Source organism: Macaca mulatta, chromosome 9 (assembly GCF_049350105.2).
Source record: "Macaca mulatta isolate MMU2019108-1 chromosome 9, T2T-MMU8v2.0, whole genome shotgun sequence".
NCBI classification, from domain to species: Eukaryota; Metazoa; Chordata; class Mammalia; order Primates; family Cercopithecidae; genus Macaca; species Macaca mulatta.
In genome coordinates, this window is record NC_133414.1 from 33,116,978 (window position 1) to 33,144,627 (window position 27,650).

Consider the following 27,650-nt stretch of genomic DNA (forward strand, 5'->3'; position numbering starts at 1 on the left):
GCTGAGGCAGGAGAATTGCTTGAGGCCAAAAGTTCGAGACCAGCCTGGCCAACATAGGAGACCCTGTCTCTAAATAAAAATAAATTTAAAAATAAAAAATAAAATAATGAAGGAAAAAATGGTTGGAAAACAAAGGATGCAGACCAACTCAATTCATGCCATGTTTCTTCTTCAGGTGAGAGACAGGTCCTAGGTGAGAAGAATTTTATTCACATAAGACTGACCAGTACACTATAATAAAAGGGTTAATTTTTATGTTCAGTTTTTTATTCTCTCGGTTGCCAGAGATGGGGGGAAATCACATTAAGTGCTGGCAGCCAGGTTTTGTCACGAGAACAAGGCATCAAAGGGCGAAGTCCGTGAATGATCTTGGGAACTGCGCGTCACCCTGACCTTTAGAGGCGACTGCATCCTGATTGGCTGCGTATGCCGCCCTCTTCCCGGGAGTCGGGAGGGTTGTAAATACAGAAGAAATGGAAAGGCAGGTAATCAAACAAGGCCGCCGCAGTACGCGGCGCTGGGAAGGGGAAGGGGGAGGCTTCGGGCTTGAATCGGGTCCTCCGGGTGAGCTGGACGGTAATCCCCAGTGGAGTGCGCAGGCTTGCGGAAGGACGGGAGGGAGTGCAGAGAGCACAGGAGGGCCCACGTGTGTCCCGTGGGCGTCGCCCAAGCCTCCCCCCGTCCCCTCCGCAGGACAGGTAGGGGCGGGGATGGGTGTGCTGGGGGTGTGGTGGGCGTGCTGGGGGTGTGATGGGCGTGCTGGGGGGGGGTGGGTATGCTGGGGGTGTGGTGGGCGTGCTGGGGGGTGGGTATGCGGGAGGGAAAGGGGTGTGCTTGGGGGTGGGCATGCTAGGGGGTGGGTATGCTGCGGGGGTTGAGTGTGCTGGGAGGGAGGGGGTAGGTGTGCCGGAGGGGTGGGCATGCTGGGGGGCTGGGCATGCTGGGGTAAAGGGGTCTGGGCATCCCAGGGGCGGGGGCTCTAGGCGAGGCCCCCAAGGAAGGAAGCCCCTCCCCCGCACCCCTGCTGAGTGCGCGTCCGGGTGAATTTGGGGAGCAGGTGGCGCGGGTGTCTCCGCCGCCGTCCAGGTGGGCGACGAAGAGTCCTCACCCAGGAAACGGCGTTTCTGCTCCACCGGGGACAAGCCCAAGCGCTGCCTCGGGTCCGGACAGGCCCCACAGGGCTCGTCCCCCTAGGCCTCTGTAGTGTGACCAGGAGAGCGGCTTCTCCTCAGGCGATCTCCATCCAGGTCCTGTGGCCGGCAGCCGCGGCCGGGGCACCTCCTGCGCTCGGGAGGAAGCACAGGTTCCAGAAGAGCCGTAAAATGGCAAATCATGCTAAGCTCTGGGGTGGAGCTGAAGGGGCCCTGTCTCCGCCTCGCAGCCAGGGCTTCGGGGTGGGGCGCCTAATTAGTGTTTGCTGATTGGCGACCGGCCGGCTCGGTAACCACGGCGACCGCGCGGCCCCGCCCATCCCCGGCCCAGTATCCCCGCCCCCCACGCTCCCCATTGGCCGCCGGCGCTTCCCAGCCTACCAGTCACCGGCCGCGTCTCCTTACAAAGGGTGGAAAGACACGGCCTGGCAGAAGCCACGCCTCGCACCGGGAAGCCCGGCTGACGGCTTAATTGAGATTAACATAAACTCCAATCAGAGAGGAAAACGCGGACAGGATTACCTAATCCTATATGCTTAAGAGAGTACCTAGAGAGCGCGAGCAGCCTCTAATAACAGGCCCTCGACAGGTTCTTCCTCCTGGGTATCTATCTAGACTCTAGTTCAGGCTCCATCATTACCTAATTCAATGCCACTTCCCTTCTAGGGGTATCTGTTTTCTCAATTTAAAGAGAAGGCTTGTCTGTCAGGACCCTACCAACTCCAGATTTCTATGAGCTACAGGGTCTGAGCGACGCCTGCAAACCAACACTGTTCATTCAGACCTGAACCGCTAAGCACTGAATCGGAGTTGATTTGACTTTGCTTTTTTCTTTGCCTCTGTCTGCAGAGGGAGAAATAGCTGCCTCATTCTCTCTTGCTGGAGGAAAAAAAAAAAAAAAAAAATCAGTAGGTGTTTAATCTGCAAGGAAGATGAATTTCCCATCTAACCCAAGGAGATATGGGACAGCTCCGGGGTAAAGATTGATAGAACTGTCAGATGTCAGAGTAGGCACAGGCCATAAATAATCCAGTCCAACCCCCTGGCTTTCCAGATGAATCAGGCCCAGAGACGCCAGGCGACTTGAGCAAGGCCACTCAGCTGTCAAGAGCCCGGGTAGAAATCAGCGCCCTTTCTGCTACACCATTCTGAATGGCTCCGGCCACCTGCTTGCCTCAAGGATCCCAGTTTTCTCTGTCTTCCCTTTCTCTTCTTCCTCCTCCTCTTACAATGTTCAATAATAATTGGCAATGTGCAAATCAGACTCTCAGGACCTCAGAAGCAAGGACCAGGCTGAATTTTTCTGATCCTAGCAAAGGTGGATTCCTTGAAGAAAGCTGCCTTTCAGTCTAAAGTTCTGAAGGATTCCAGTGATTTTGCAACCTGCAGACTTTGGTTCGGAAGGACTTACAGTCAATTTCACAAACTTTCAAAGCCTTAAGGAGCAGTGATGAAGCATTGGTAAGCAGTTTCGGAACTGAGGCTACATTCTCTGATTTTCCAAATGACCTAACCCCGCAGCACAGAATCTACTGGATTTGATATCTGCAAAGACTTACCAGCCAGGCACAGTGCCTCATTCCTGTAATCCCAGCACTTTGGGAGGCCAAGGAGGGAGGACCACTGGAGGCCAGGAGTTCAAGAGCAGCCTGGGCAACATAGTGAGACCCTATCTCTACAAAAAAAATTAATAATTATCCAAGTGTGGTATCCATGCCTGTAGCCCCAGCTACTTGAGAGGCTGAGGCAAGAAGATTACTTGAACCCAGGAGTTTGAGGCTGCAGTGAGCTATAATCACACCACTGCACTGCAGCCTGGGCCACAGAGTTGAGACCCTGTCTATCTTAAAAAAAAAAAAAAAAAGAAGGAAAAGAAAGAAAGAAAAAAAGAAAGACTTGCTTCCATTCAAGGATAGATTTCCTCATTTTACCAAGCCCACCTCATTCCCTTTACCTCTTTCTTAGGCAACCTCCTCTACCCTAGCATCAAGCATTTATCAGAGTCCTATAATTTCATCAAATGCAGGCACTTACCAGGTTTACAAAAAATAGTCTGTCTTGGAGAGCTTCCATTGTGATGTTGAGGCAGAGCAACTGTATTTAAGGGCAACTCAAGACTAGCCCACCTGAAAGGTTCCCACACCCAAACTAACTTGCAGGTACAAACGAAGTCACATCAGTGTGAATACCGAGGTTTTGATGACTCACAGCCCCCACCAACAAAACTTCAGGACCTTGGGTGCCTCCCACCCTGCAGTGGGCTCAGGGGCTCCCTCCCTTGTGCTAATAGAATCTTTCTCTGCAGCTACCTGTGGTCCAGGGCCTGAAAAGCCACTTAAAGTCATCACTTCCCCATTGCCTGTAATCCTAGCACTTTGAGAGGCCAAGGAAAGAGGATCCTGAGTAACTGGGGCAACAGGAATGCACTACCACACTTGGATAATTCTTAATGATTTTGTAAAGAGGGAGTCTCGCTATGTTGCCCAGCCTGTGAATGCTGTCCTGTTGCTTCATCACGCTGCTACTTCAGGAGAGTTTGTGAAATCAGAGGTAAGTCCTTCTGAGTCAAAGCCTGCACGTTGCAAAATCACTGGAATCCTTCAGAACTTTAGATTGTGGCCACATGAAAGGAAGGTTTCTTCAAGGAGAGGTGGGGGTAGAGGAGTAGTCACTTATGTCTTGGTCTGGCTTGGTGAATCTGCACTTTCACACAAACAATAGGGCAGAGGGAGCAATCAGATATGCATTTGTCTCAGATGAGCAGAGGGATGACTTTGAGTTCTGTCCTTTGTCCTGCACCTGCGAAGATAAGCTATCAATTTACATTGCCAAGGTGAAATTCAACAGAACTGTTTTAGAGTAAAGATCTTGAGGCCCACAAGGAACTTCCTAGTGGGTAAATTGTGAGGGAGATATGAAGGTTTTTAAAAATCTTTGTAGCTGTCTTATTTAGAAATAGAATGAGAGGCAGGTGTGCCTGATGCAGTACCCAGCTTGATTTTTCCCTTTGGCTTGGTGATATGGGGGTCCTGAGATTTATTTTCTTTTCACATTGACATGAGGAGAAAAAATCCACTGAACTCTCTTGAGTAGGCATCCCTCTTCTGGACTTGTGCAGGAGGGGACACTGGTATTTGTTATCCCACCCAGCCAAGCTTGGGGTATAATTGATTTTTGGTCTTTGGGTTTCTAAATCAGTCTTATGACCTCATTAAAAAATGAATGAGGGTCAGGCGCAGTGGCTCATGCCTGTAATCCTAGCACTTTAGGAGGCCGAGGTGGATGGATCATTTGAGGTCAGGAGTTTGAGACCAGCCTGGCCAACATGGCAAAACCCTGTCTCTACTGAAAAATATAAAAATTAGCCAGGCATCATGGCACACGCATGTAATCCCAGCTACTCAGAAGGCTGAGGCAGGAGAATTGCTTGAACCGGAGAGGTAGAGGCTACAGTGAGCCGAGATCATGCCACTGCACTCCACCCTGGGTGACAGAGCAAGACCTTGCCTCAAAAAGAAAAACAAAAAACAAAACAAACAAACAAACAAACTGAATGAGTCCCCCAGAACCTCTGGGCAGGTGAAAAAAAAAATAGTTTTTAGACCTACAAACTTCTGACCAAATTCCTGCCTCTGAAGTCCTAAAGCAGTAGGTCAGAGTCTTCCCAAACTCCTCTGAGCCACAGCCAGCCATTTGCAGCAAATAGTTTTCATGTTTGTTGAATGAACAAATGGATGAATGAATGAGCAAATGAAAAAACAGATGACTGGCTGGTTGGCTAGTTGGACAGATGAACAGATGGATGAAAAGAACCAGTTGATATAATACTTGTCCCCTGAAAATCTCAAGCTGAAATGTGATCCCCAGTGTTGGTGATGGGGCCTGGTGGGAGCTGTTTGGGTCATGGGGACAGACTCCTCATGAATGGCTTGGTGCCCTCCTTGTGGTAATGAGTGAGTTCTTGCTCTATTTGTTCATGCATGAGCTGGTTGCTTAAAAATGCCTGGCTGAACACTGCTGGTGGGAGTGTAAATTAGTTCAACCATTGTGGAAGACAGTGTGGTGATTCCTCAAGGATCTAGAACTAGAAATACCGTTTGATCTAGCAATCTAATTATTGAGTATATACCCAAAGGATTATAAATAATTCTGCTTTAAAGACACATGCACATATATGTTTATTGCAGCACTATTTACAATAGCAAAGACTTGGAACCAACCCAAATGCCCATCAATAATAGACTGGATAAATAAAATGTAGCACATATATACCATGGAATACTATGGAGCCATTAAAAAGGATGAGTTCATGTCCTTTGTAGGGACATGGATGAAGCTGGAAGCCATCATTTTCAGCAAACTAACACAGGAACAGAAAACCAGACACCACATGTTCTCACTCGTAAGTAGGAGTTGAACAATGAGAACACATGGACACAGGGAGGGGAACATCACACACCGAGGCCTGTTGTGGGGTGGGGGACAAGGGGAGGGAGAGCATTAGGACAAATATCTAATGCATGTGGGGCTTAAAACCTAGATGATGGGTTGATAGGTGCAGCAAACCACCATGACACATGTATACCTATGTAACAAACCTGCACGTTCTGTACATGTATCCCAGAACTTAAAGTAAAATTAAAAAAAAAAAAAAATGCCTGGCCGTGTCTCTTGCTCCCTCTCACACCATGTGACACGCCTGCTCCCCTTTCCCTTCTGCCATGAGTAAAAGCTTCCTGAGGCCTCACTAGAGGCCAAGCAGATGCTGGAGTCATGCTTGTACAGTCTGCACAACTGTAAGCCAAATAAACCCTTCTTCGTTATGCATCACCCAGTCTCAGGTATTCCTTTATAGCAACACAAAAAGGACTGAAACAACATTATATATATTGAGAGAGAGAGGAGACAGATATCCCAGGGGAGAGGGAGAGGGAGAAGGTGGCTCAAGGGCACCAGTGAAGGAGTTGATCTTGCCTCCTAATCTCCCCCTGTGTCTCCTGGGAGACTTTCTCCATCAGCTGTCCAGGCTCTTTCACTGCCCGAACACCTACGTAAATGGCCTGAGGCCGGGGGTCACCGTCTCCCCAAGTCCTTTGCTCCTGCAGGGCAGATCCAATCGCACTGTCTTCAGGCCCCATAGTCACATTCATCCCTCTCTGGGCCTGCAGGCTTTATACCAAGTTGTCCTCCAGCCTTAGGTAGGGTTAGGAGGACCCAGGCAGGAGGAAGCGGGATATGCAGCTGCTGAGACTCCCAGTGAGGGTTCCCTGTGGGGCCAGAGACAAAGGTGGAAACGAAATGCTTGCTGCTCTCACCTCTGGCCTCCGAGACCCCACCCTGCACAAAGGTGGGGCTGTCGGGTGCCAGGGTGGTGGGACAGCAGCCCCAGAAGGCCCGTGTGACCAAGTCATTGTCCGCTCCCCATCTGCTCCTGGAGAGAGGAATCCCAGGGCAACCTGCGAATGCCATCTGTGAGGTTGGCACCTTCAACCACAAGCCCCTCTCAGTGTCTCCGCCTGAACTCCCGGGTCACATCAGCTGAGCACCTGGCAGGGCTCTGAGGGACCGGGCCTCCACACAGGAAAAAGGCCTGGGTAGGCAGCAACGTGCTGCTCAGAGGGACTGAGAGAAGGAAAACAAAGTGCCACCATTTTGCTGCGAGTCCCCGCTGCTTGGAAACTTTGGCTTTTCTGCTGATTTTGGTGGGAAACCCCATTCTGCTATCTTAGCAAAAGGCCGGGAGAGCCAGGAACAGAGCTGGCCGCAGGGTCTGCAAGCATTCCACAAGGGCTGGCTTTTGTTCTCACGCAAGGTTTCCAGCCGAAGACAAATGCTTTCCACATGGACTGAGAGAAGGAGACCTCTTTCCACTCGCTTTTGATCCTCAGACACTGCTGTGTGGCAACAGTCAGCATCCCACAGACAGCCTTCCCGAAACAGAGGACCCTCAGGGACCTGCCCACCCCCACCTCCGAGCGGGATGACCACCTTTCCACACTGTGCTGTACCCGACCCCTCAACAATTCAGGGTCATGCCCTGAGACCCCAGGGAGCTCATCCTTACCACCAGGAAGGGTCTGATGTACAGCACCAACTGCCCTGATGCATAGACTGCTGTTGGTGGATATCCACAGTCTGTGGTCATCCCAGATCCCTGCCCAAAACTACCTTCCCCAGAGCCCTGGGGTCCCTCACTGCTCTCAGATAGACCAGAGTCCTCCCCCTGTAACTAGCAGCTGAAATTACATGAAAACAAACCCAAAGGCTAGGGGAAAACACTGTCATCGCTGCTGGTGGCCATGTCCATTATTATAGTCTCTCTGTAGGAAATTTGTAAACTAACGAAACAAATAAAAATAAAATATTCCCTTACAATGAGCATACTCTTGGATTAAGTATTCTCACTTCTAGGAAGTTATCCCCAGAAAATCAGCAGGAATGTAGCAAATAACTTCTACATAAGATGCTCCCTACATCATTTGAAAAAATTAAAAAATTGGAAACAACCTCAGTGACTACTAATTGGGGATCAAGTGGTCTCTTGTATTTTGAGTCCACAGTCACATACCCCTATCAAAAGTAATGTTTGCATATACCCTAATAAGTAGTCATTTACTTTTAATAAATTATATATAGGTACTATCAAACTTAAAGTGTTATATGCATTACAAAACACATGATATGGAAATTTTAAGCAATATTTTAAATTTGCTCTATTTTATTCATTAATACTTCAGAAATATTTTGGTTTAAAAAGACCCATGTGTTTTTGGATTAAATCAATCATTTCTTAAAGTCTTAGTTTAACACTATAATACAACTGAAAGTTTAATGTATTTCCATTCTTGGTTATAATAGATGTAATAATTCAAAACAATCTTTTATAAAGACACAGATACTAATAGAGGAAAAGCATAATTGGACACACTTAATAAATCAAGAAATTAATTTCTCATTCTCATACACTAAGTATACAGAAATTTTTATTGAAATTAAGCTAAGTAAATTTTCTACTTCTATGACGTCAACCAAGAGGTCTTACATTTTTTATATTTAATGCATACAAAATACAAAAATTTTCATTAGAAGATCTTTAAATTAGTCAGAAAATTCTGTTTCCATGTTTTATTTTATTTTTTCCTTTTAAAACATGTAACTTTTATTTTAAGTTCAGGGGTCCATGTGCAGGTTTGTTACACAGGTAAACTTGTGTCATGAGGGTTTGTTGTGCGGATTATTTCATTACCCAAGTATTAAGCCTAGTGTCCATTAGTTATTTTTACTGATCCTCTTCCTCATCCCACCCTCCACCCTCCAATAGGCCTCAGTGTGTGTTGTTCCCCTCTGTGTGTGCACATGTTCTCATCATTTAGCTCCCACTTATAAGTGAGAACATGCAGTATTTGGTTTTCTGTTCCTGAGTTAGTTTCTTAAAGATAATAGCCTCCAGCTCCATCCATATCCCTGCAAAGGACATAATCTTGTTTGTTTTGTTGAGTTTTTTGTTTTGTTTGGTTTTTGCGATGGAGTGTCACTCTGTCACCCAGGCTGGAGTGTGATGGTGTGATCTCGGCTCACTGCAACCTCCGCCTCCCGGGTTCAAGTGATTCTCCTGCCTCCCGAGTAACTGGGATTACAGGCATCTGCCACCATGCTCGGCTAATTTTTTGTATTTTTAGTAGAGAAGGAGTTTCACCATGTTGGCCAGGCTGATCTCGAACTCCTGACCTCAGGTGAGCCGCCCCCCTTGGCCTCCCAAAGTGTTGGGATTACAAGCATGAGCCATCGCGGCTGGCCTCATTTCGTTTTTGAGACAGGGTTTCACTCTGTTACCCAGGCTGGAATGCAGTGGTGCAGTCACATCTCACTGCAGCCTTGGCTTCCCAGGCTCAAGGGGTCCTCCCACCTCAGCCTTCTGAGTAGCTGGGACCACAGGCATGCGCCCCCACACAAAGCTAATTTTTTATTTTTTGTAGAGACAATGTCACACTATGTTGCCCCGGCTGGTGTCAAGCTCCTGGGCTCAAGCGATCCTCCTGCCTCAGACTTCTAAAGTGCTGGGATTACAGGTATAAGCCACTTTGCCTGGCTTTCAATAGTATTTTCCGATGAAAGACTATATTTAAATTCTTCCCCATATTTGTTTCATGTGTTATTTTGGCCAGTTTTACCATGTTATATGACCTTTAAGCTTCTAAATATTTATTATCGGTAGTTTAGTAAAAATGTTTAAGGACTGAAAGATTGCATGACTTTCAACATCAGTGAAAGGAAGTTGAGATTTGTCTTTGTATTTTCAATGTTAATTGTTTAACTGTCTTACCTATGGTGATACTCTTATGAGCTTATACCTCAAGGTACTATATGCACTTAGCGTAAGGCCATCATGAATGAAATGACTGTATACCTGTGATTCACATAATCTTCTTAAGTGTTAATATATTTCTGGCTGACTCTTTTCAAATCTGAATATGCTGTTGTTTTCTCATCTAACAAGAATGATGATGAGTTCACAATGGAATCTGAAAAAGAATCCACTCAGCCATTTTCTTGTTCTCTTTTTGTGCTCTGAGCTTTTTACTTTTATATATTTAGGCAATACAAGTGCAGATTTCTTTTTCTTTTTTTCAAGACGGAGTCTCACTCTGTCACCCAGGTTGGAATGCAGTGGCACAATCTCAGCTCACTGAAACCTCTGCCTCTCTGGTTAAAGCGATTCTCCTACCTCAGGCTCCTGAGTAGCTGGGATTACAGGTGTGCGCCACCACACCTGGCTGATTTTTGTATTTTTAGTGTAGACAGGGTTTCACTATGTTGACCAGGCTGGGCTGGAACTCCTGACCTCAAGTGATCCACCTGCCTCAGTCTCCCAAAATGAAAGTGTAGATTTCTTACATGCATATATTGTGTAGTGGTAGAGTCTGGGCTTTTAGTGAACCCATCACCTGAATAGTGAACATTGTACCCAATAGGTAATTTTTCAACTCTCACCCCACTCCCAACATCTCACCTTTTGCAGCCTACAGTCTGCATTATCTTAGCTAGAAATTAAGCCACCTGTCTATTTTGTGAAGGTTATTAGTTAAAATAACCTGGATATCTCTTTAACCAAACACTTAGAAGCTGCAGTAAATTGCAATTTGCAGAAAGCAAACAAAAATGTGCAGGTGCCGCTGTCAACCCTCTGCCCCCTGCCGGACCCCACTGGCACCACATGTGCAGGCCGACCAGGACGGGGGCCAGGTATTAGAAAGTAATAAAGCTTCATTTCTGTCTTGTTTTTAGATAAAAATAAAGGTGAAAGGAAGTTGTAGTATTTTCTTCCCTCACCCAGTGGATGGTCTGGCATGTACCTCACTTTGAGGATCACAAGGGAATACTTGAGAGTCATTTAAAATTGTGTTATGGAAGACTATAAGCACATGGGAAAACATCTATAATATATTAAATGGAAAACGGTTCGAAACCAGGATATATAGGAAAGGCTATTTTATCTAAAAAGTGTAGGGCGCACACACATGCACACGCACGTGACATTTATTCATATAAATGACAGGAGGCAAATCAAAATGTTTGTCTAACAATACTTCATGCCTGTCATCACCGGTGCTAATTTAGCCCTCCTTTGGGTTACGTGGGTGTGTGTGGGGTTGCTAAGGTTGTAATGTTTGTCCCCTCCAAACCTCATGTTGAAATGCAATCCCCAGTGTTGGAGGTGGGGACTGGTGGAAGGTGTTGGGGTCATGGGGTTGGATCCTCAAATAGACTAGTGCACTCCCTTGGGGGTGAGTGAGTTCTCACCCTAGTTCCCGGGGAGTGAATCGTTGAAAGAGCCTGGCTTCCTTGGTTTCTCCTGCTATGCAATCTCTGCATGCAACAGCTCCCCTTCACTTCCTGCCATGAGTGGAGCAGCCCGAGGCCCTCACCAGATGCCCAGTCTTGAACTTTTCCAGATATCTACACTGTGAGCCAAACATGCCTTTTTCCTTCATAACTTACCCAGTCTCAGGGATTCCTTTATAACAACATGAAATGGACTAAGTCAGGGTACACACATCATCCCGGAAGAGCAAGAGAACACATCTGGCCCTTGGCGTGAATGCACCGGCAGAGATGACTGTGTCCAGATAGGGGAGCAATGAGCAAGAGGCTGAGTCAGGCCTCAGCTTCCTGAGAGCAGCCCAGGTGGGCTGTAGGCTGTCTGCAAACTGGCTGGCCACCAGCAGCCAGGGAAGGGAAAAGAAAGTCCAAGCCAGAGGGCACATTTCCCAGCCTCCAACTTTGTCCCAGAGCAGACTTTCTGACAGCCTGGGCGTAAGCAGTGACCTCCAAGAGAACCTCACAAGACTTTGTGTCATGTCCTCCTCACATGTCAGAGGGCGGGGTTTGGGTTCTCATGTCAGGAGGGGAGTGTCACATGCTAAATAGAAATAGACTTGTCTAGCATTAGGGCAATGTGAAACCATTGACCGGAGGCCATTAGCCAGACATGGTGGCATGCACCTGTAGTCCCAGCTACTCGGGAGACTGAGGCAAGAGGATTGCTTGAGGCCAGGAGTTTGAGGCTGCAGTGAGCTAGGATTCTACCACTGCATTCCAGCCTGGGCAACAGAGCAAGACCCCAGACTTCGTGTTCTCTCTGATGCTGCTCAGCCTGCAGGTCCTGAGCCCCTCCACTCCACATCTCCATTGAATGAAGAGCTTTCTTTGGTTTCTTGCCAATGCTGTTTAGTGCATGTGTCCTCTCTCTTGACTTCTATGTCAGCAAGTCTTACGAGGCCTGACAGGAACCTACGGTCTATCACTGAGGTGGCCAGGACTGACTGCCTGACCTTGACTATGGCCATTCAGAATCCCATGTTCCTCTCCTCCTCCGGCCTCCCTGATTGGGACACGTCAGTGCCAAGGGAGAGCAGGAGGAGACCCTAGAAGAGTTAGGGAACCAACCAGGATTCCTGAGCTGTCCGTCATCCGCCACACCCTGGGGTTCCCTTCCCATTAGACACACATCTCATAGGTGAGGTTTTTTTTTTTTTTTTGAGACGGAGTCTCGCTCTGTCACCCAGGCTGGAGTGCAGTGGCCGGATCTCAGCTCACTGCAAGCTCCGCCTCTGGGGTTTTACGCCATTCTCCTGCCTCAGCCTCCAGAGTAGCTGGGACTACAGTGTCTGCCACCACACCTGGCTAATTTTTCGTATTTTTTAGTAGAGATGGGGTTTCACCAGGTTAACCAGGATAGTCTCAATCTCCTGACCTCATGATCCGTCCATCTCAGCCTCCCAAAGTGCTGAGATTACAGGCTTGAGCCACCGCGCCCGGCCCATAGGTGAGGTTTTTACTGGCCCTACTGATAATACCGGGACTGGGTTTGTTTTTGTTCTTTGTTTGTTTGTTTGTTTGTTTGAGACAGAGTCTTGCTCTGTTGCCCATATTGGAGTGCAGTAACACGATCTTGGTTCACTGCAATCTCCACCTCCCGGGTTCAATCTATTCTCCTGCCTCAGCCTCCCAAGTAGCTGGGATTACAGGCATGTGCCACCACGCCCAGCTAATTTTTGTATTTTTAGTAGAGATGGGGTTTCACCATGTTGGCCAGGCTGGTCTTGAACTCCTAACCTCAGGTGATCCAACTGCCTTAGCCTCCCAAAGTGCTGGGATTACAGGCGTGAGCTGACGCGCCCGGCCATGGGTTCTTTCAGCATACGTGGCCCCTGAGTGTCTTCTTTTTCTCAGATCAAAGTCTGGGGCCAGGCCAGGTGCAGTGGCCCCCACCTGTAATCCCAACACTTTGGGAAACAGGCAAGGGGATCGCTTGAGGCCAGGAGTTCAAGACCAGTCTGGGCAAGAAAGGTAGGCCTCAACGCTACAAAAAGTAGTTTTTTAAAAAATTAGCCAGGCATGGTGGCACACGCCTATAGTCCCAGCTACTCAAGAGGCTGAGGTGGGAGGATCACTTGAGCCCAGGAGTTCAAGACCTCCGTGAGCTATAACTGCACCACTGCACTCCAGCCTGGTGACAGAGAGAAACCTTTTCTCTAATTTTAAACAAAAAAAAAATATTGAGCCAAGGAGATAAGAAAATTATAACATTCTTTATTTCAGCTGCCATGTCTTGATTCTCAAATAAGACAATTGCACACATTCTCTCTTTTAGTCCTATCAATAGGCCCTATGGGGTACATTCTTTTGTCTTCATTTTCATAGGTGAGGAAACTGAGGCTCAGTGAGGTTAAATAAGCAATTTGCTTGAGGTCTTATAGCCAGGAAGTGGAAAAGCAGAGGCCCAGTGAACGTGGGTGTGTCTGGCTGCCAATCCTGGGCACCTCCCCATAGGCTGCACTGCTAAAGCTTTGGCCGGTCAGCAGGCCATTGCAGGGCCATGTTGTGGACTCTTGTCCCAAGGCCCACCCCTTGCGCCCGCCAAGACAGTTCTGGCAGTCCTCAGCAGTTCATGTTGACTTGGAGCTGGTGACAGCAGGGGCTCAGGGAAGCACCTAGGGGCCCCCACCCACCTACTTTTGGTATTTCATCCCATAGCCCAAGGAGGGCTTCAAACCCAAATGTCCCCAGACCAGGTCTGAGCAAATGAGATCCGATCTTCTCCAACATTTGGTAGCACATCAGGTCGATAGCATTGAGATTTGGAAGTAGAGGGAGAGCCGTGATGGAGGGAAATGGGGAGTCAGGGGCCTGGGGAGAAACATTTCTGAATGCCCAGTTGTGCCCACTGCACCTGCTTCCTCAGTCCCCAGAGCTCAGCCCATGGTGGGTGTGGGGCCTCAGATGCCTGTGAGTATGCATGTTTGAGTGTGCACGTGTGAGAGTGTGTGTACTCACGTGAGTGCATCTGTGAGTGTGTGAGTGTGCATGCATGTGTGAATGAGTGTGTGTGGAGGTGTGCACATGCATGTATGTTTTAAGGGAGCACAGATTCTCATCAGTCTGAGTTGGGGAATGAGCATTCATTTGAGGCCACAAAGGCCAAACATGTGCTCTGTCCTCCTGCCAGCTCTGGGGCCTCTGGCTAAAGTAGCCTATTTTATGGATGAGAAGAAAAGCCCCAAGCACATTTAAGAGGCCACCTGGAGAGCTGATTATGATTTTTAAGAGCTAATGCCGCCACCCACGACTCACTGTTTATGAACAGCCTTCGGTCACCATCACTATCATAAACTGTGTGAGAGACCCTGTATATTCGTGGGCCACCCAAAGCACTTGGTGGGCAGGGGACAGTCAGCACTAATCAAGGTGCCGGGAGGAGAGAGGGCCCCTTGGCTGTGCTGGATAAGATGAGAACTGAGACCAAACAAAGGCTGCAAAGGCAGCTGCTCCCGCACGCAGCTGTGCAGCGGCCTATTGAAGGTGACAGATCCCGTTAAGTTATGCAGCCAGGCGCACAGAGGAGCCAGGCCCCTGTAAATCAACAACAGGCCCACATCTTTGGGAAGGCTTCTGCAAGCCTTAGGGCCTGAACAGGCCCACAGCCTGGGTATAAAGGAAGAAAAGGGAGGAAGAAAGGGGTGTGTGGTTATCCTGCAAGACAACACTGACAGCAAAGCTCTGAGCATCGGTGGTGGGGCAGGAATCTCAGGAACCCCTCATCTCTTCCTCCTGAGCCCCTGGAAAAATCCAGAAGCTCTGAACCCTTAGGGCTGCCTGAGTTGAGCCCAGTGCTGCCCAGCCTGTAGCAGGCAGCCTCAGCCACAGAGTAGATCAGCCCCCATCATCCCTGCAGCCTGGAGGGAGATGGGTGTGGTGGCTCCCTGGAGGGTGTTAGACTGGACTATAAAATAGGGGTGCAGGGCAAGCCCCCTCCAGTCCTTCCCGCTCTGATTCCACAACTGTTCGATGCCAGGGTGAGATTCCTCCCTGAATCCCTCCCTGAATGATAGAAGGAAGACACCCCGCGGCCCCCACTCTGGAGCAAGGAGAGAGCTCTGCAGGCATTGACTGAGACATCGCCAGTGAGGAGACCGAGTTTCAGAGAAGCCACTGATGTGTCATGCCTAATGACGAAGCTGAAATCAGAACCTAAGTCACTTGGTGGCCAGCCCAGTTCCCAGTGCCACAAGGTGACCAGGTCAGGTGTCTGCTTGGTGGCTGCCAAGTTTCTGAAATGTTGCTCTCTGAAACGATGACACAAAAATAGAACTTAACAGGTTCATAGCTGAAAACAGGGATTGGTGAAAAAAAAAAAATCAAGCCTTCAGCTGCAGCTCTTGGTTTTTTCTTTGGCCTCCCTGCTGCCACCCCCATCACCTAGTGCAGACAAAAGCAGGAATTAATCACTATTATTCATAGAGCTGCCTCAGTGAGGAGGTGAACAGCTTCCCGTAGCACTGACTTCCAACACTATGGAAACAAGGGGAGGAAAACGGGGGAGAGGAAGGAGCGCCTAACTCCACAGCGGGAGAAGGGTTCCGAATTTGTGGCTCACACCCTCTCTTCAACACACAGAGAACGCCTTGCCCTATTTATCTGCTGTATTTGTAACAGGTGCAAACTCACGAAACTCATCCAAGTGCAGCAAGTCGGCTTCCTTTAGGTAAAAATCGTTTCAGTATTTAGAAAGGCAATTTCTCTTTTGGCCATAAAGACCTTCTCAAAACTCATGGAAAAGTTGCACAGCAATGTGAATGTACTAATGCCAGTGAACTGTACACTTTAAAAATGGTCAGTTTGAGATCATGTATATTTTACTATAATTTTATTTATTTATTTTATTATGTATTAATTATTTTTGAGACAGTCTCACTCTGTTTCCCAGACTGGAGTGCAGTGGTGCAACCAGAGCTCACTGTAGCTTCAAACTCCTGGGCTAAAGCAGTATGCTCACGTCAACCTCCTGAGTAGCTGGAACTACAGGCATGTGCCACCACACCCGGATAATTTCTTTAATATTTTTTGTAGAGATGGTGTCTCACTATGTTGCCCAGGCTGCTCTTAAAGTCCTAGCCTCAGGTGATTCTCCCACCTCAGCCTCCCAAAATCCTGTGATTGCAGGCATGACATACCATGCCTGGTGATATGGTTTGGCTGTGTCCTCACCCAGATCTCATCTTGAATTCCCAGATGTTGTGGGAGGGACCCATTGGGAGATAATTGAGTCTTGGGGGTGGGCCTTTCACTTGCTCTTCTCATGATAGTGAATAAGTCTCATGAGATTTGATGGCTTTTAAGGAGGAGTTTCCCTGCACAAGCTCTCTTTTTGCCTGCTGCCATCCATGTAAGATGTGACTTGCTTCCACCATGATTGTGAGGCTTCCCCAGCCACATGGAATTCTAAGTCCATTAAACCTCTTTCTTTTGTAAATAGCCCAGTCTTGGTTATGTCTTTATTAGCAGTGTAAAAAGGGACTAATACACCTGGCCACAATTTTTTTAAGTGAGAAAAAAAAAAAAAAAAACTAAAGGGAATAAAGAGGAAAGTGTTCAGTTGTTTCCAAGGTTGCCTCTGGAAAGACTGCACAAACTTCTGAAGTCCACAGGAGTGTGGGAAAGCACTCAGCCCAGAGAGTCCAACCCTGCCAGGGAATAGAGCCTACCATGGGCTCACCTCAGTCCTGGTGTGCCGTGCTCCATCCTCTGCCCTCACCCTTGGACCCCAGGGCAGCTCCTCAGCAGAGGCCTCCACAGGGCCAGAATCAGGACTTAGCCGAGCTCCAAGCATTCAGTCCACACCATTCAGTACCAAATCCATTGAAGGAAACACTGATTCTCAGAAGCCACCTTTCATGGCCACAACCTCCATAAGAGCAGAGTACAAAACAGCCATCAGGCTGGGCGCAGTGGCTCACGCCTGTAATCTCAACATTTTGGGAAGCTGAGGTGGGCAAATCACCTGAGGTCAGGAGTTCAAGACCAGCCTAACCAACATGGTGAAGCCCGACTCTACTTAAAAAAAATACAAAAATTAGCCAGGCATGGTGGCAGGCACCTGTAATCCCAGCTACTCGGGAGGCTGAGGCAGGAGAATCACTTGAACACTGGAGGCTCTCTTTGCTCACTGCAACCTCTGCCTCCCCAGTTCAAGCAATCCTCCCACTTCAGCCTCCTGAGTAGCTGGGACTACAGGTGTGCACCACCATGCCCAGATAATCTTGAATTTTTCATGGAGAAGGAGTCTCATTATGTTGCCCAGGCTGGTCTTGAACTTCTGGGCTCAAGTGATCTGCCCTCCTCAGCCTCCCAAAGTGCTGGGATTACAGGCATGAACCACCAGGCCTGGACTGGATGGAGTTTCTGTTTAGGGTGATGGAAAAGGTTCTGTAGATGTTCTGATGGCTGCACAGCATTTCTAATGCACCTAATACCACTGTACAATTAATGTTCACTTAAAAATGGCTAAAATAGTAAATTCTATTTTATGTATATTTTAATCACAATAACACAATTCTTCAGTTACTTAACTCCTCGGGGGGGAGATACATATATGTCTATTTCCTCACTGCTATGTTAATAAGGATTCCACAGGCTCAGAGAAAAGCAAGCAATGCAGTCTGGTGGACTTCTGATTTCTTTTCTTTTCTTTTTTTTGGGGGTGTGTGTGACAGAGTCACCCTGTCTCAGGAGGCTGAGTGCAGTGACGCAATCTCGGCTCACTGCAACCTCCACCTCCCGGGTTCAAGCAATTTTCCTGCCTCAGCAAGGCGTGGTGGTGCACGCCTATAATTCCGACTGAGGCAGCAGTTACAGGAATTACAGGAGTCGCTGGAAATTACAGGTATGCACCACCGCACCCTGCTATTTTTTTTTTTTTTTAATTTTTAGTAGATACAGAGTTTTGCCATGTTGGTCAGGCTGGTCTTGAACTCTTGACCTCAGGTAATCCATCCATCTCGGCCTCCCAAAGTGCTGAGATTACAGGGGTGAGCCACCGTGCCCAGCCTGGACTTCTGATTTCTGTGGTAGCATGCCAGATTTCCAGACTGAGCTGCCCTCTGGAAAGAAAGAATATGTGGGATAAAATAGAAATAAACTCTTTAAAAGCATCAATAAACTGACTGGAAAGTAACTACTAGGCTAGAACCTAAGGGGACGTAGGAACCCAGAGAAGTAGTAGAACCTCAAAGCATCAGGGCTGCTTTTTCCCTGCACACTGTGGCCATGGTGGGCAAGCTTGGGCTTTAGGCTTTACCAGCCTGTTCAACAAGGAAACAGAAGCCAGAACTGGGGCCCAGCCAAGATACAGAGAACCGATCAAAAAACCTTTCCACCGTGAGGCCTGCACTCTCAGGGTTAGGATGGCTCGTAGTAAACCCACACTCCGCATGCGTGCACTCACACCCAGGAGGCACAGGTTCTCTCCACAACTAGAAAGGCAGGGAGAAAAGGAAAGGGAACACCTCATGCCTAGACCCTGGCCCTAGGTGAATTGGCAGCCTAGATTCACGGGAAACTCAAGCTAAGAATGTGGTATAGGGCGGCCCCGGATGGACCCAACCCATTTGACAGGAACAAGATCAATAAATATTAGCAACCGCCACCACCGTCACTGTCATCACTCCCTCCACCATCACCCCCACCCCACCCTGCAGCCCTCTGCTCTCCCCTCCACCCTCCCCGTTTCCTCCCAGTTCCTGCAGGCCACCAGGTGTCCTGCCCTGGGCCTCTCCATGGGCTCCACATTCTCTCTGTGCCTGGCTAACTCCCCCTCACCCTCCTGACCTCAGCTCCAGGAGCATTTTCCCAGGGAAGTTGCTCTGACTCAAGTCTAAACCAGGTCCTTTTGTCAACAGACTTTTATAAGCCTGTGTTCCTTGCTTACAGAGTGCTTAAATCAGTTCTGAATTATACATTTGTAAGTAGGATTATTTGATTAACATCTCTGTTCCTCACTCAGGAGACCATAAATTCCCTAAAAGCAAGAAATGTACTTGGTAATATTCATCATAAATTCCAGTGCAGAACGCATAAAAAGTACTCAAAATCATTTTCGAATGGATGAATTGCAAAGGCTCAGGAGACATAGGGTTTCTTCTAACTTTGCCACTTACCTTGTGCCCCTTGCCAGGCACTGAGCTTTCTGCATTTTAGTTATCCCTCTTGTATAATGGAATAGTAAGACCTACCCCAAGTACCTAGCAGGGTTCTTATAACATCCGACTGAAACCTGGCTGGGTGCAGTAGCTCATGCCTGTAATCTCAGCACTTTGGGAGGCCGAGGCAGGCCGATCTCTTGAGGCCAGGAGTTTGAGACCAGCCTGGCCAACATAGCCAAACTCCCTCTGTACTAAAAATGCAAAAATTGGCCAGGCATGGTGGTGCATGCCTGTAATCCCAGCTACTACTTGGGAGGCTGAGGCACAAGAATCCCTTGAATCTGGGAGGCAAAGGTTGTAGTGAGCTGAAATCATGCCCCTACACTCCAGTGTAGGTGACAGAGCAAGACTCTGTCTCAAAAAAAAAAAAAAAAAAAAAAAAAAACCAACTGAAACCCAATATATTAAAAATGTAAGGAATTTTATGATAGGTTGGTAGCTGAACTGATATCAAATTGTACCATATGGCAAACCCTTATTGAGTACTTACTATAAGTCAGGCACTTTGCAAAGTGCTTCAAGTGCATTATCTCATTTAATCCTTATTTTAAAAACTAAAGATGTTTTTGTCTGCATTCTACACACGAAGAAACCGAAGCCCTAAAATCTCAGGAAACTTGCTTTGACTCCAATGAAGAAATTTGGGGCCAGGCATCATGGCTCTCACCTGGAATCCCAGCATTTTTGGGAGACCAAGGCAGGAGTTCAAGACCAGCCTTGGCAACATAGTGAGACCTCATCTCTACAAAAAAAATAAAAATTAGCTAGGAATGGGGGCATGCACCTGTAGTCCTAGCTACTCAGGAGACTGAGGCGGGAGGATTTCTTGGGCCCAGGAGGTCAAGGTTGCAATGAGCCATGATGGCACCACTGCACTCCAACCTGGGTGACAGAGAGACACCTTGTCTCAATACAAAATAATAAATAAATAATGATCTTTTGGCCACGCACAGGCACAGTGGCTTACATCTGTGATCCCAGCACTTTGGGCGGTCAAGGCAGAAGGAGCACTTGAGCCCAGGAGTTTGAGACCAGCCTGGGCAACATAGCAAGGCTCTGTCTCTATTTTTATAATAAAAGATAAATAAATAAACAACACTTTTTTAACTTTAAGGTTTAAAAATTTTGCCACTGCCTCCAGATCCAAATGTATTGTTTCCAAAGTTTTTAAATAGAGCTGCACTTTGACTGCACTTCTAGTTTTGAATAGAACTATTTCAGTCTACTGTGGACTCAGTTTACAATTACCATTTTGCTCTTGGAAAGTCTTCATATGTTCAGTGCAAAGCAGTTTTCAATTTCAATCACCCACGGAGCAGGAAATCCCTCTGTGTTCAGTGCCTAGCCTAGTGATGTGTCGTGCAGGCATGCCCTCAACATGCCTTTGGATGGTAGAGAAGAGTGACAATTACAAGGGTTTTCACTATGTTTCTGTAACCCTAAGATTCATCATCGTAAGCAAGAAAAATCAAAACAGAAAGAGCATGATGATGATTTTGTGAACATCTGACTAGGTTATGAGTGGGTAGCTATTTTATTTTGAATATGTACATGCTAAGTTTCCTTTCTGCCAAGAAGCATTTTTAACTCCTATCTGAAGTTCAAGGAAATCAAAATTCACACACACATAGACACACACACAACCATCTCAGCGTACTTTCGCCAAAGAGAATGAACAGAGCAGACAAATCAATCTGACAGGTAATTTACCATTGTGGTTTGATTTCATCAGTCTAGCCACAATGCATTATGAACCAGGAAAATTAGACAAGTCAGGAGGATGATAGTATCAGTGTTTAATGTTTATTTTCCATTACCTGGCAGCACAATTATTCTCAGTAAAATATATCCATTCTCTCAGAGAAAAGCTTTAAGCAGTGGAGCTAATAAAAATTGTACTATTAAAGTTTAAAGCAGACTCAGCATCTTGGAGAAAGAGATAGTGTGTCTTTTATTGATGATTGGTGTGACAACTAGAACTCCCGGCAGATTTATCATGGCGTTCAGGTGAATTGAAGGGAAACGGCATCCTCTGGACAAACAACTGCTATATTCACTAAACAAAAGATTTTTTCTCCTTCCCTTGAGAATGTCCTGCAAAAGGTAGTCATTTTAAACTGGGTTGACAGTTCTGTGTTGGTGATTCCAACCCAAAACAATGTAGGACAAAGTCACTAAAAATCTCACGTCAATATGGGATGGGTCAATCAATGTTCCACATAAGCTGACGCCCAAAACCCAGGTATAAGTTCATCCAAAGGTGACTGGGACAGTGGAGTTTTTGAACATAGACAAGTTGTTTGAGACAGGTCTCAAATACAAATATTTCTTTCATATGGGGACAATTTCTTCCCAATGATCTGGAAGAATAGGGCAATACAACCCTGAAAAAAAATGTTAGATTTCTTACTCGTCAAATGTGATTTAAATGTTTCTACTTTTACCACTGTCTCCCCTGTAACCAGCTACCAAAGAAATCAGCTTTTTGGTTTTGGGGGATGGGGAGTGAAGGTTTTTTAGTCTGTTTGCTTGTTTGTTTGTCTTATTTTTGAGACAGCGTTTTGCTCTGTCGCCCAGGCTGGAGTGTAGTGGCACAATCTCAGCTCACTGCAGCCTCGAACTCCTGGGCTCCCGAGTAGCTGGGACTCCAGGTGCGTGACACCACGCCTAGCTGATTTTTTATTTTTATAGGGACAGGGTCATGCTGTGTCGCCCAGGATGGCCTTGAACTCCTGGGCTCAAGCAATTCTCACACATCTGCTTCCCAAGGTGCTGGGATTACAGGTGTGAGCCACTGAGTCCAGTTGCTTCAGTTTTAAGATGGTGTTTCCTTAGAAGCAAAAAGATCAATGCCAGAAGTGACTAAAATGCAGTTTCTAGGGCCTTATAAGTTTAATCCTAGCTCATTCCACCATAGAGAAAAATCAATAATAATAATAGAAGTATCAATAATAATAAAGCTGTAGTGAGGGATACAGTCTACAGAAAACAAAGCACTTGCTGAATTTTTCTATCTTTTCATTCTACACTATTGTCAATAACACTCACTGAACAACGTTTCATTTCTCATCACACTCAGAGTCAGGGAAACAATTTAGCTGAACCTAATGCCTAACTATTCCAAATTCTCAAAAAGTATAACTATACATTTATATATCATATTCATCCCCAGGGCATCTCAGAGACAAAGTATCTCTCAGATCCTAGAGCAGCTGTCTGATGGTCAGACCACCAGTCAAGTCAGACAACCTGGAACCATGTCAAGAAGTAGCTTCCCTGGAGACTAGAAGAGGAAGGCGGGAAGAAGGAGGAGGGAAAAGGTGGTAAAACTATCAGGTACCATGCTCACTACCTGGGTGATGGGATCATCCATACCCCAAACCTCAGCATTACACAATATATCCAGTTAACAAACCTGCACGTGTACACTCTGAATCTAAAATAAAAGTTGAAAATTGATAAGTAAATCCATTGCTGTGAATTCAGGCTTGTGGAATTTTTACATTTAGTTGCATTGAGTTCAGATAATAATCAATGCTGTATTCCACTAATTTGACCCTCTGCTGCCTGAATATAAACGAATCAAACACAAGCAGAATGTTCACTATTCTGCTTCTTGTAGCACTTGGGCAGGAGCCAACAGGGCATGTCCCCGTGTATGCCACAGCTTCCTGTAGCCCTGAGCATAAATAACAAGCCTTATTTATTGGTTGTATCACCAGCAACAAAGCCTGGGCTAAGGCACCAATGACCCTGGATGAGAACAAAACCTGTAGGAGAATCTGATCTGTAGGTGATCCAAAATTCACATGAAAAAATGAACAAATAAATCAAGAAAGTTATTAAAAGGATAAGTAATGGGGGAGGAAGAAAGACAAGTTCTACAAGCTAGTAAAATATTCCATGAAGTCTCAAAAAATGGTATAACATGAGCACACGGATTATAAACCAATGGTATAAACAGCAAGCTCAAAGATGAACCAACATATGGAAATCCAGTATGTGATAAAAGTGTCATCACAAGCCGGTGTGGCAAAGATGACTTTTAAGTTGGGATAACTGGGTAGAACGGATATTTTATATATTTAGAAACACAAAGTGGAAAATGAAATCATAAGAAAACAGAAAAAATTCCTTTTTATCCTTGGAGTGAGGGAAGATCTAACCACAAGTCAAGATCCAGGCACTTTTTTTAAAGAAAAGAATAATATATTCAACTATATAAAAATAAAAAATGTTTGTATGACAAAAAGAAAAAATAGACAAATGACGAAGTGGCAAAAAAAAAATCAACAACTTACATCATGAACCAACAGTACTCAAACCTTTTGGTCTCAGGAACACTTTGCACTCTTAAAAATTATTGAGGGTTTCAAAAGTTGTGTTTATGCAGATTTTATCTATTGCTATTTACCGTATTAGAAATTAAAAATGGAAAAACTTTACAAATATGTATTAATTGAAAATAAACCTATTTCACATTAATATAAATATTTTATGAAAATAGCTGTTTTTTAAAACAAAATGTAGCTATTATTTTATACACTTTGTAAATTTCTTTAATATCTGCATTAATAGAAGATAGCAAGATTCTCATAGCTGTTTCCACATTCAAGCTGTTGCTTTGATAAAAGAACACAGGGGAATATCCAGCTTCACACATATATGTAATTGGAAAAGGGAGGAGTATTTTAATCACCTTTTTAGATAATTATAGATATTTTTTCATAACAATAAAATATGACAAGTGGAATCTGAAACCGTATCTATGAACTTTTCATGCTTTATTAAATTATAACCCACTATTCTATCTTGCAATTTGAATGGCTCTTTTATCCATCATGTTTTTGTAATATCACGCACCCATTGCTCTCCTTTAATACGAATTGGTTCACTGCATTGTGTTGAGCTTCCAAAGGTTGACACATCTCATTATACAACATTTAAAAAATCAGATTTGTTAATATTTCCACTAATCTCATCCCAACCGGCCTTGAATACTGAGAAGCTGTTCAGCTCATGGTGGTGAATACAAGTTTTTAAAATTCTGGTTTTCTCTTGAAAGCCTGAATTTTGCCATCAACAGGTACTCCTGGTCCTTTCCCTTAAGGTGAGAGGATCACTTCATTTGTTTTTGAGAAAGCATCTGCCAGATATCGGAGTCTGAGTAACCAGAGATTGTCAGTAATTCTTTCGAATAAAAAATGATCTTCCATGAAAAAGTAGCTAGTTCAGTTTGTGACTCAAAAAGTGACTTCTGGCCGGGTCCGGTGGCTCACACCTGTAATCCCAGCACTTTGGGAAGCCGAGGTGGGAGGATGGCTTGAGCCCAGGGGTTCGACATCTGCCTGGGCAACATGGCCAACTCCCATCTCTATAAAAAATACAAAAATTAGCTGAGTATGGTGGCACACGCCTGTAGTCCCGGCTATTCAGGAGGCTGAGGCAGGAGGATCGTGTGAGCCAGGGAGACAGATGCTGCAGTGAGCTGAGATCATGCTACTGCATTCCAGCCTGGGTGACAGAGCAAGATTCCTTCTAAAAAAAAATGACTTCCTCAAGATAACCATCATGCTACGGTAAAAATGTTTTATGTGGCCAGGCATGGTGGCTCACACCTATAATCCCAGCACTTTGGGAGGCTGAGGTGGGTGGATCACGAGGTCAGGAATTTGAGACCAGCCTGACCAATATCATGAAACCCCGTGTCTACTAAAAATACAAAAATTAGCCAGGCATGGTGGCACGCACCTGAAATCCCAGCTACTTGGGAGGCTGAGGCAGGAAAATCGTTTGAACCCGGGAGGTGAAAGTTGTGGTGAGCTGAGATTGTGACACTGCACTCCAGCCTGGGCGACAGAGCAAGACTCTGTGGAAAGAAAGAAAGAGAGAGAGAGAGAGAGAGAGAGGGAGGGAGGGAGGAAGGGAGGGAGGAAGGAAGGAAGGAAGGAAGGAAAATTTCATGTGCACTTCATATTTCAACACACAAGTAAAAATTGGAGAAAACTAAAAATGTATTGCTTCATTATTGACATTTTTAAATGAAATTGCCTTTTTTTTCTTCAAGTGTGTGAAGAATACAATGGTATTAGTTTGATGCCATTTCCTTGATTCATGAGGTTAACATCACTAATAAGGAAAAATCTCACATCATATGTCTTCTGATGTGCTAGGCTGAGAAGATACAACCTGCATTTCACCTGAATCTTATCAGATAGGACTGACTTGGGTTGTGGGATATTCTGCAAAAGAAATGACCTGAGCTCTTCATGAAAGTCAAGTCACGAAAGACCAAAAAGTGGGGAGAAAAAAGACTAAAGAAACCACATATATTCAAAGAGACTGAAAAGACATGAAAATGTAATGCACGATCCTGAATTGGAGCCTTTAAAAAATTAAATTAGTAAAAGGGAAATTTTGGAAACATTTGGTTTGAATTAAGACTCTACATAGTAGTATTGTAGTGTATCAAGTTAAATTTTCTGATTTTTATCATTGTCTACAGATATGCAACTAAGTATGTTTTTGAAAGAAATACATTCTGAAATGTGAAACATATAGCACATATAAGAGAAATGAGAGAATGACAAAGTGGTCACCTGGAACAGGGTGAAAGATATATGGGAGTTCTTTGCACTATTCTTGAAATTTTTCTGTAAGTTTGAAATCATTTCGAAATAAAATTTTTTAAAGAAAAGAGGGAAAAAAATACCAATTTGCTTATATTTGTATAACTACTGAAGTGATGACAAGGATAGCATGGTGACCTGGAGTGGGACATGGAGTGAATGAGGACAGGGTGGGAGTGAAATTTATCATGTATTATATATCTTTTAATATCATTTTGACTTTTAAACTTAGTATAACTAATTCAATTTTTTTTTTTTTTTTGAGACAGGGTCTCACTGTGTCATCCAGGCTGGAGTACAGTCGTGCAGCCACTGCAGCTGTGAGTTCCTGGGCTCAAACCATCCTTCAACCTCAGCCTCAGCCTCTTGTGTAGCTGGGACCACAGGCACGGGCCACTGCGATAGGGGTCTTAATGTGTTGCCCAGGCTGGTCTTCAACTCTTGGTCTCAAGTGATTCTTCTGCCTTGGCCTCCCAAAGAGCTAGGAATACAGGCATGAGCCACCATGTCCAGTCTAAATTAAATCTTAAATCATAATCCCTATATTAGTCTGGCCTCCTATAGGTAATTAGATTCAATGCTTACTGCCATTTTTGATTGTTTGTTTTTCTCATTAATCTCCTGGTTATCTGAGTTTATCTTCTAGCAGTATTCAGAAGTAATCACTAGGCTAACTTTTGACACTGGTCTTGATTGCTGTTTTTGAAATTTTGAAATGGAATGTATGACCTCTGTCTTGAGTCTTTCATTCAACATTGTTTGTGAGATTCATATAGATAATACATGTCAATAGTTAATTGACTTCCATTACTGAAAATCAGGAATATATTTAGATAATTAGTAATATGTGTAGATGTTTTTCTAGTCTTTATTCTGTTCAATTGTTCTGTCTATATCTTTATATTAATATTACATTACTGTAGCTTTAGAGCAGGGCATCCAATCTTTTGGCTTCCCTGGGCTACATTGGAAGAACAATGGGCCACACATAAAATACACTAACACTAACAATAGCTGATGAGCTGATAATAATAATAATCACAAAAAAAAAAAACCCTTGTAATGTTTTAAGAAAGTTTACAAATTTCTGTCGGGCTGCATTCAAAGCCGTCCTGGGCTGCATGGAGCCGGTGGACTGTGGATTGGACTAGCACCCTTTAGAGTCAGTTTTGATATCTGGTAATAGAAGTTTTCAAACTTTGCTCTCCTTCAACATAGTTTTGACTATTCAAAGTTCTTTTTTTTTTTTTTTTTCTTCTTTTTTTTTTTTTTATTATTATTATACTTTAAGTTGTAGGGTACATGTGCATAACGTGCAGGTTTGTTACATATGTATACTTGTGCCTTGTTGGTGTGCTGCACCCATCAACTCGTCATTTACATCAGGTATAACTCCCAATGCAATCCCTCCCCCCTCCCCCCTCCCCCCTCCCCATGATAGGCCCCGGTGTGTGATGTTCCCCTTCCTGAGTCCGAGTGATCTCATTGTTCAGTTCCCACCTATGAGTGAGAACATGCGGTGTTTGGTTTTCTGTTCTTGTGATAGTTTGCTAAGAATGATGGTTTCCAGCTGCATCCATGTCCCTACAAAGGAAACAAACTCATCCTTTTTGATGGCTGCATAGTATTCCATGGTGTATATGTGCCACATTTTCTTAATCCAATCTGTCACTGATGGACATTTGGGTTGATTCCAAGTCTTTGCTATTGTGAATAGTGCCGCAATAAACATACGTGTGCATGTGTCTTTATAGCAGCATAATTTATAATCCTTTGGGTATGCCATATACATTTTAGGATCAGCCTTGACCATTTCCAGAAACGAATCT

The 27,650-nt window shown here is 45.3% G+C and overlaps 1 protein-coding gene and 2 long non-coding RNA genes across 4 annotated transcripts in view; 1 reads left to right on the forward strand and 2 right to left on the reverse strand.

Annotated features, from left to right (window-relative positions):
* Nucleotides 1-242: 242 nt before the first annotated feature.
* Nucleotides 243-1,344, reverse strand: LOC114669912 (uncharacterized). Its single transcript, XR_003719213.2, has 2 exons — nt 1,109-1,344; nt 243-436 (listed from the first exon to the last, which is right to left on the reverse strand). It is a non-coding gene; the product is annotated as an uncharacterized LOC114669912 (long non-coding RNA).
* On the forward strand, nt 353-27,054 carry LOC144331101 (uncharacterized). Its single transcript, XR_013397988.1, has 3 exons — nt 353-485; nt 22,365-22,528; nt 26,091-27,054. It is a non-coding gene; the product is annotated as an uncharacterized LOC144331101 (long non-coding RNA).
* The window catches only part of ARHGAP12 (Rho GTPase activating protein 12), a 150,202-nt gene continuing 140,447 nt past the window's right edge, over nt 17,896-27,650 (reverse strand). For both annotated transcript variants that reach the window (XM_077944983.1, XM_028853289.2), the window contains one exon: nt 17,896-18,091. In XM_077944983.1, coding sequence (XP_077801109.1) covers nt 17,947-18,091 — 145 coding nt within the window. In that variant the 3' untranslated portion in view covers nt 17,896-17,946. The remainder of the gene's footprint in view (nt 18,092-27,650) is intronic.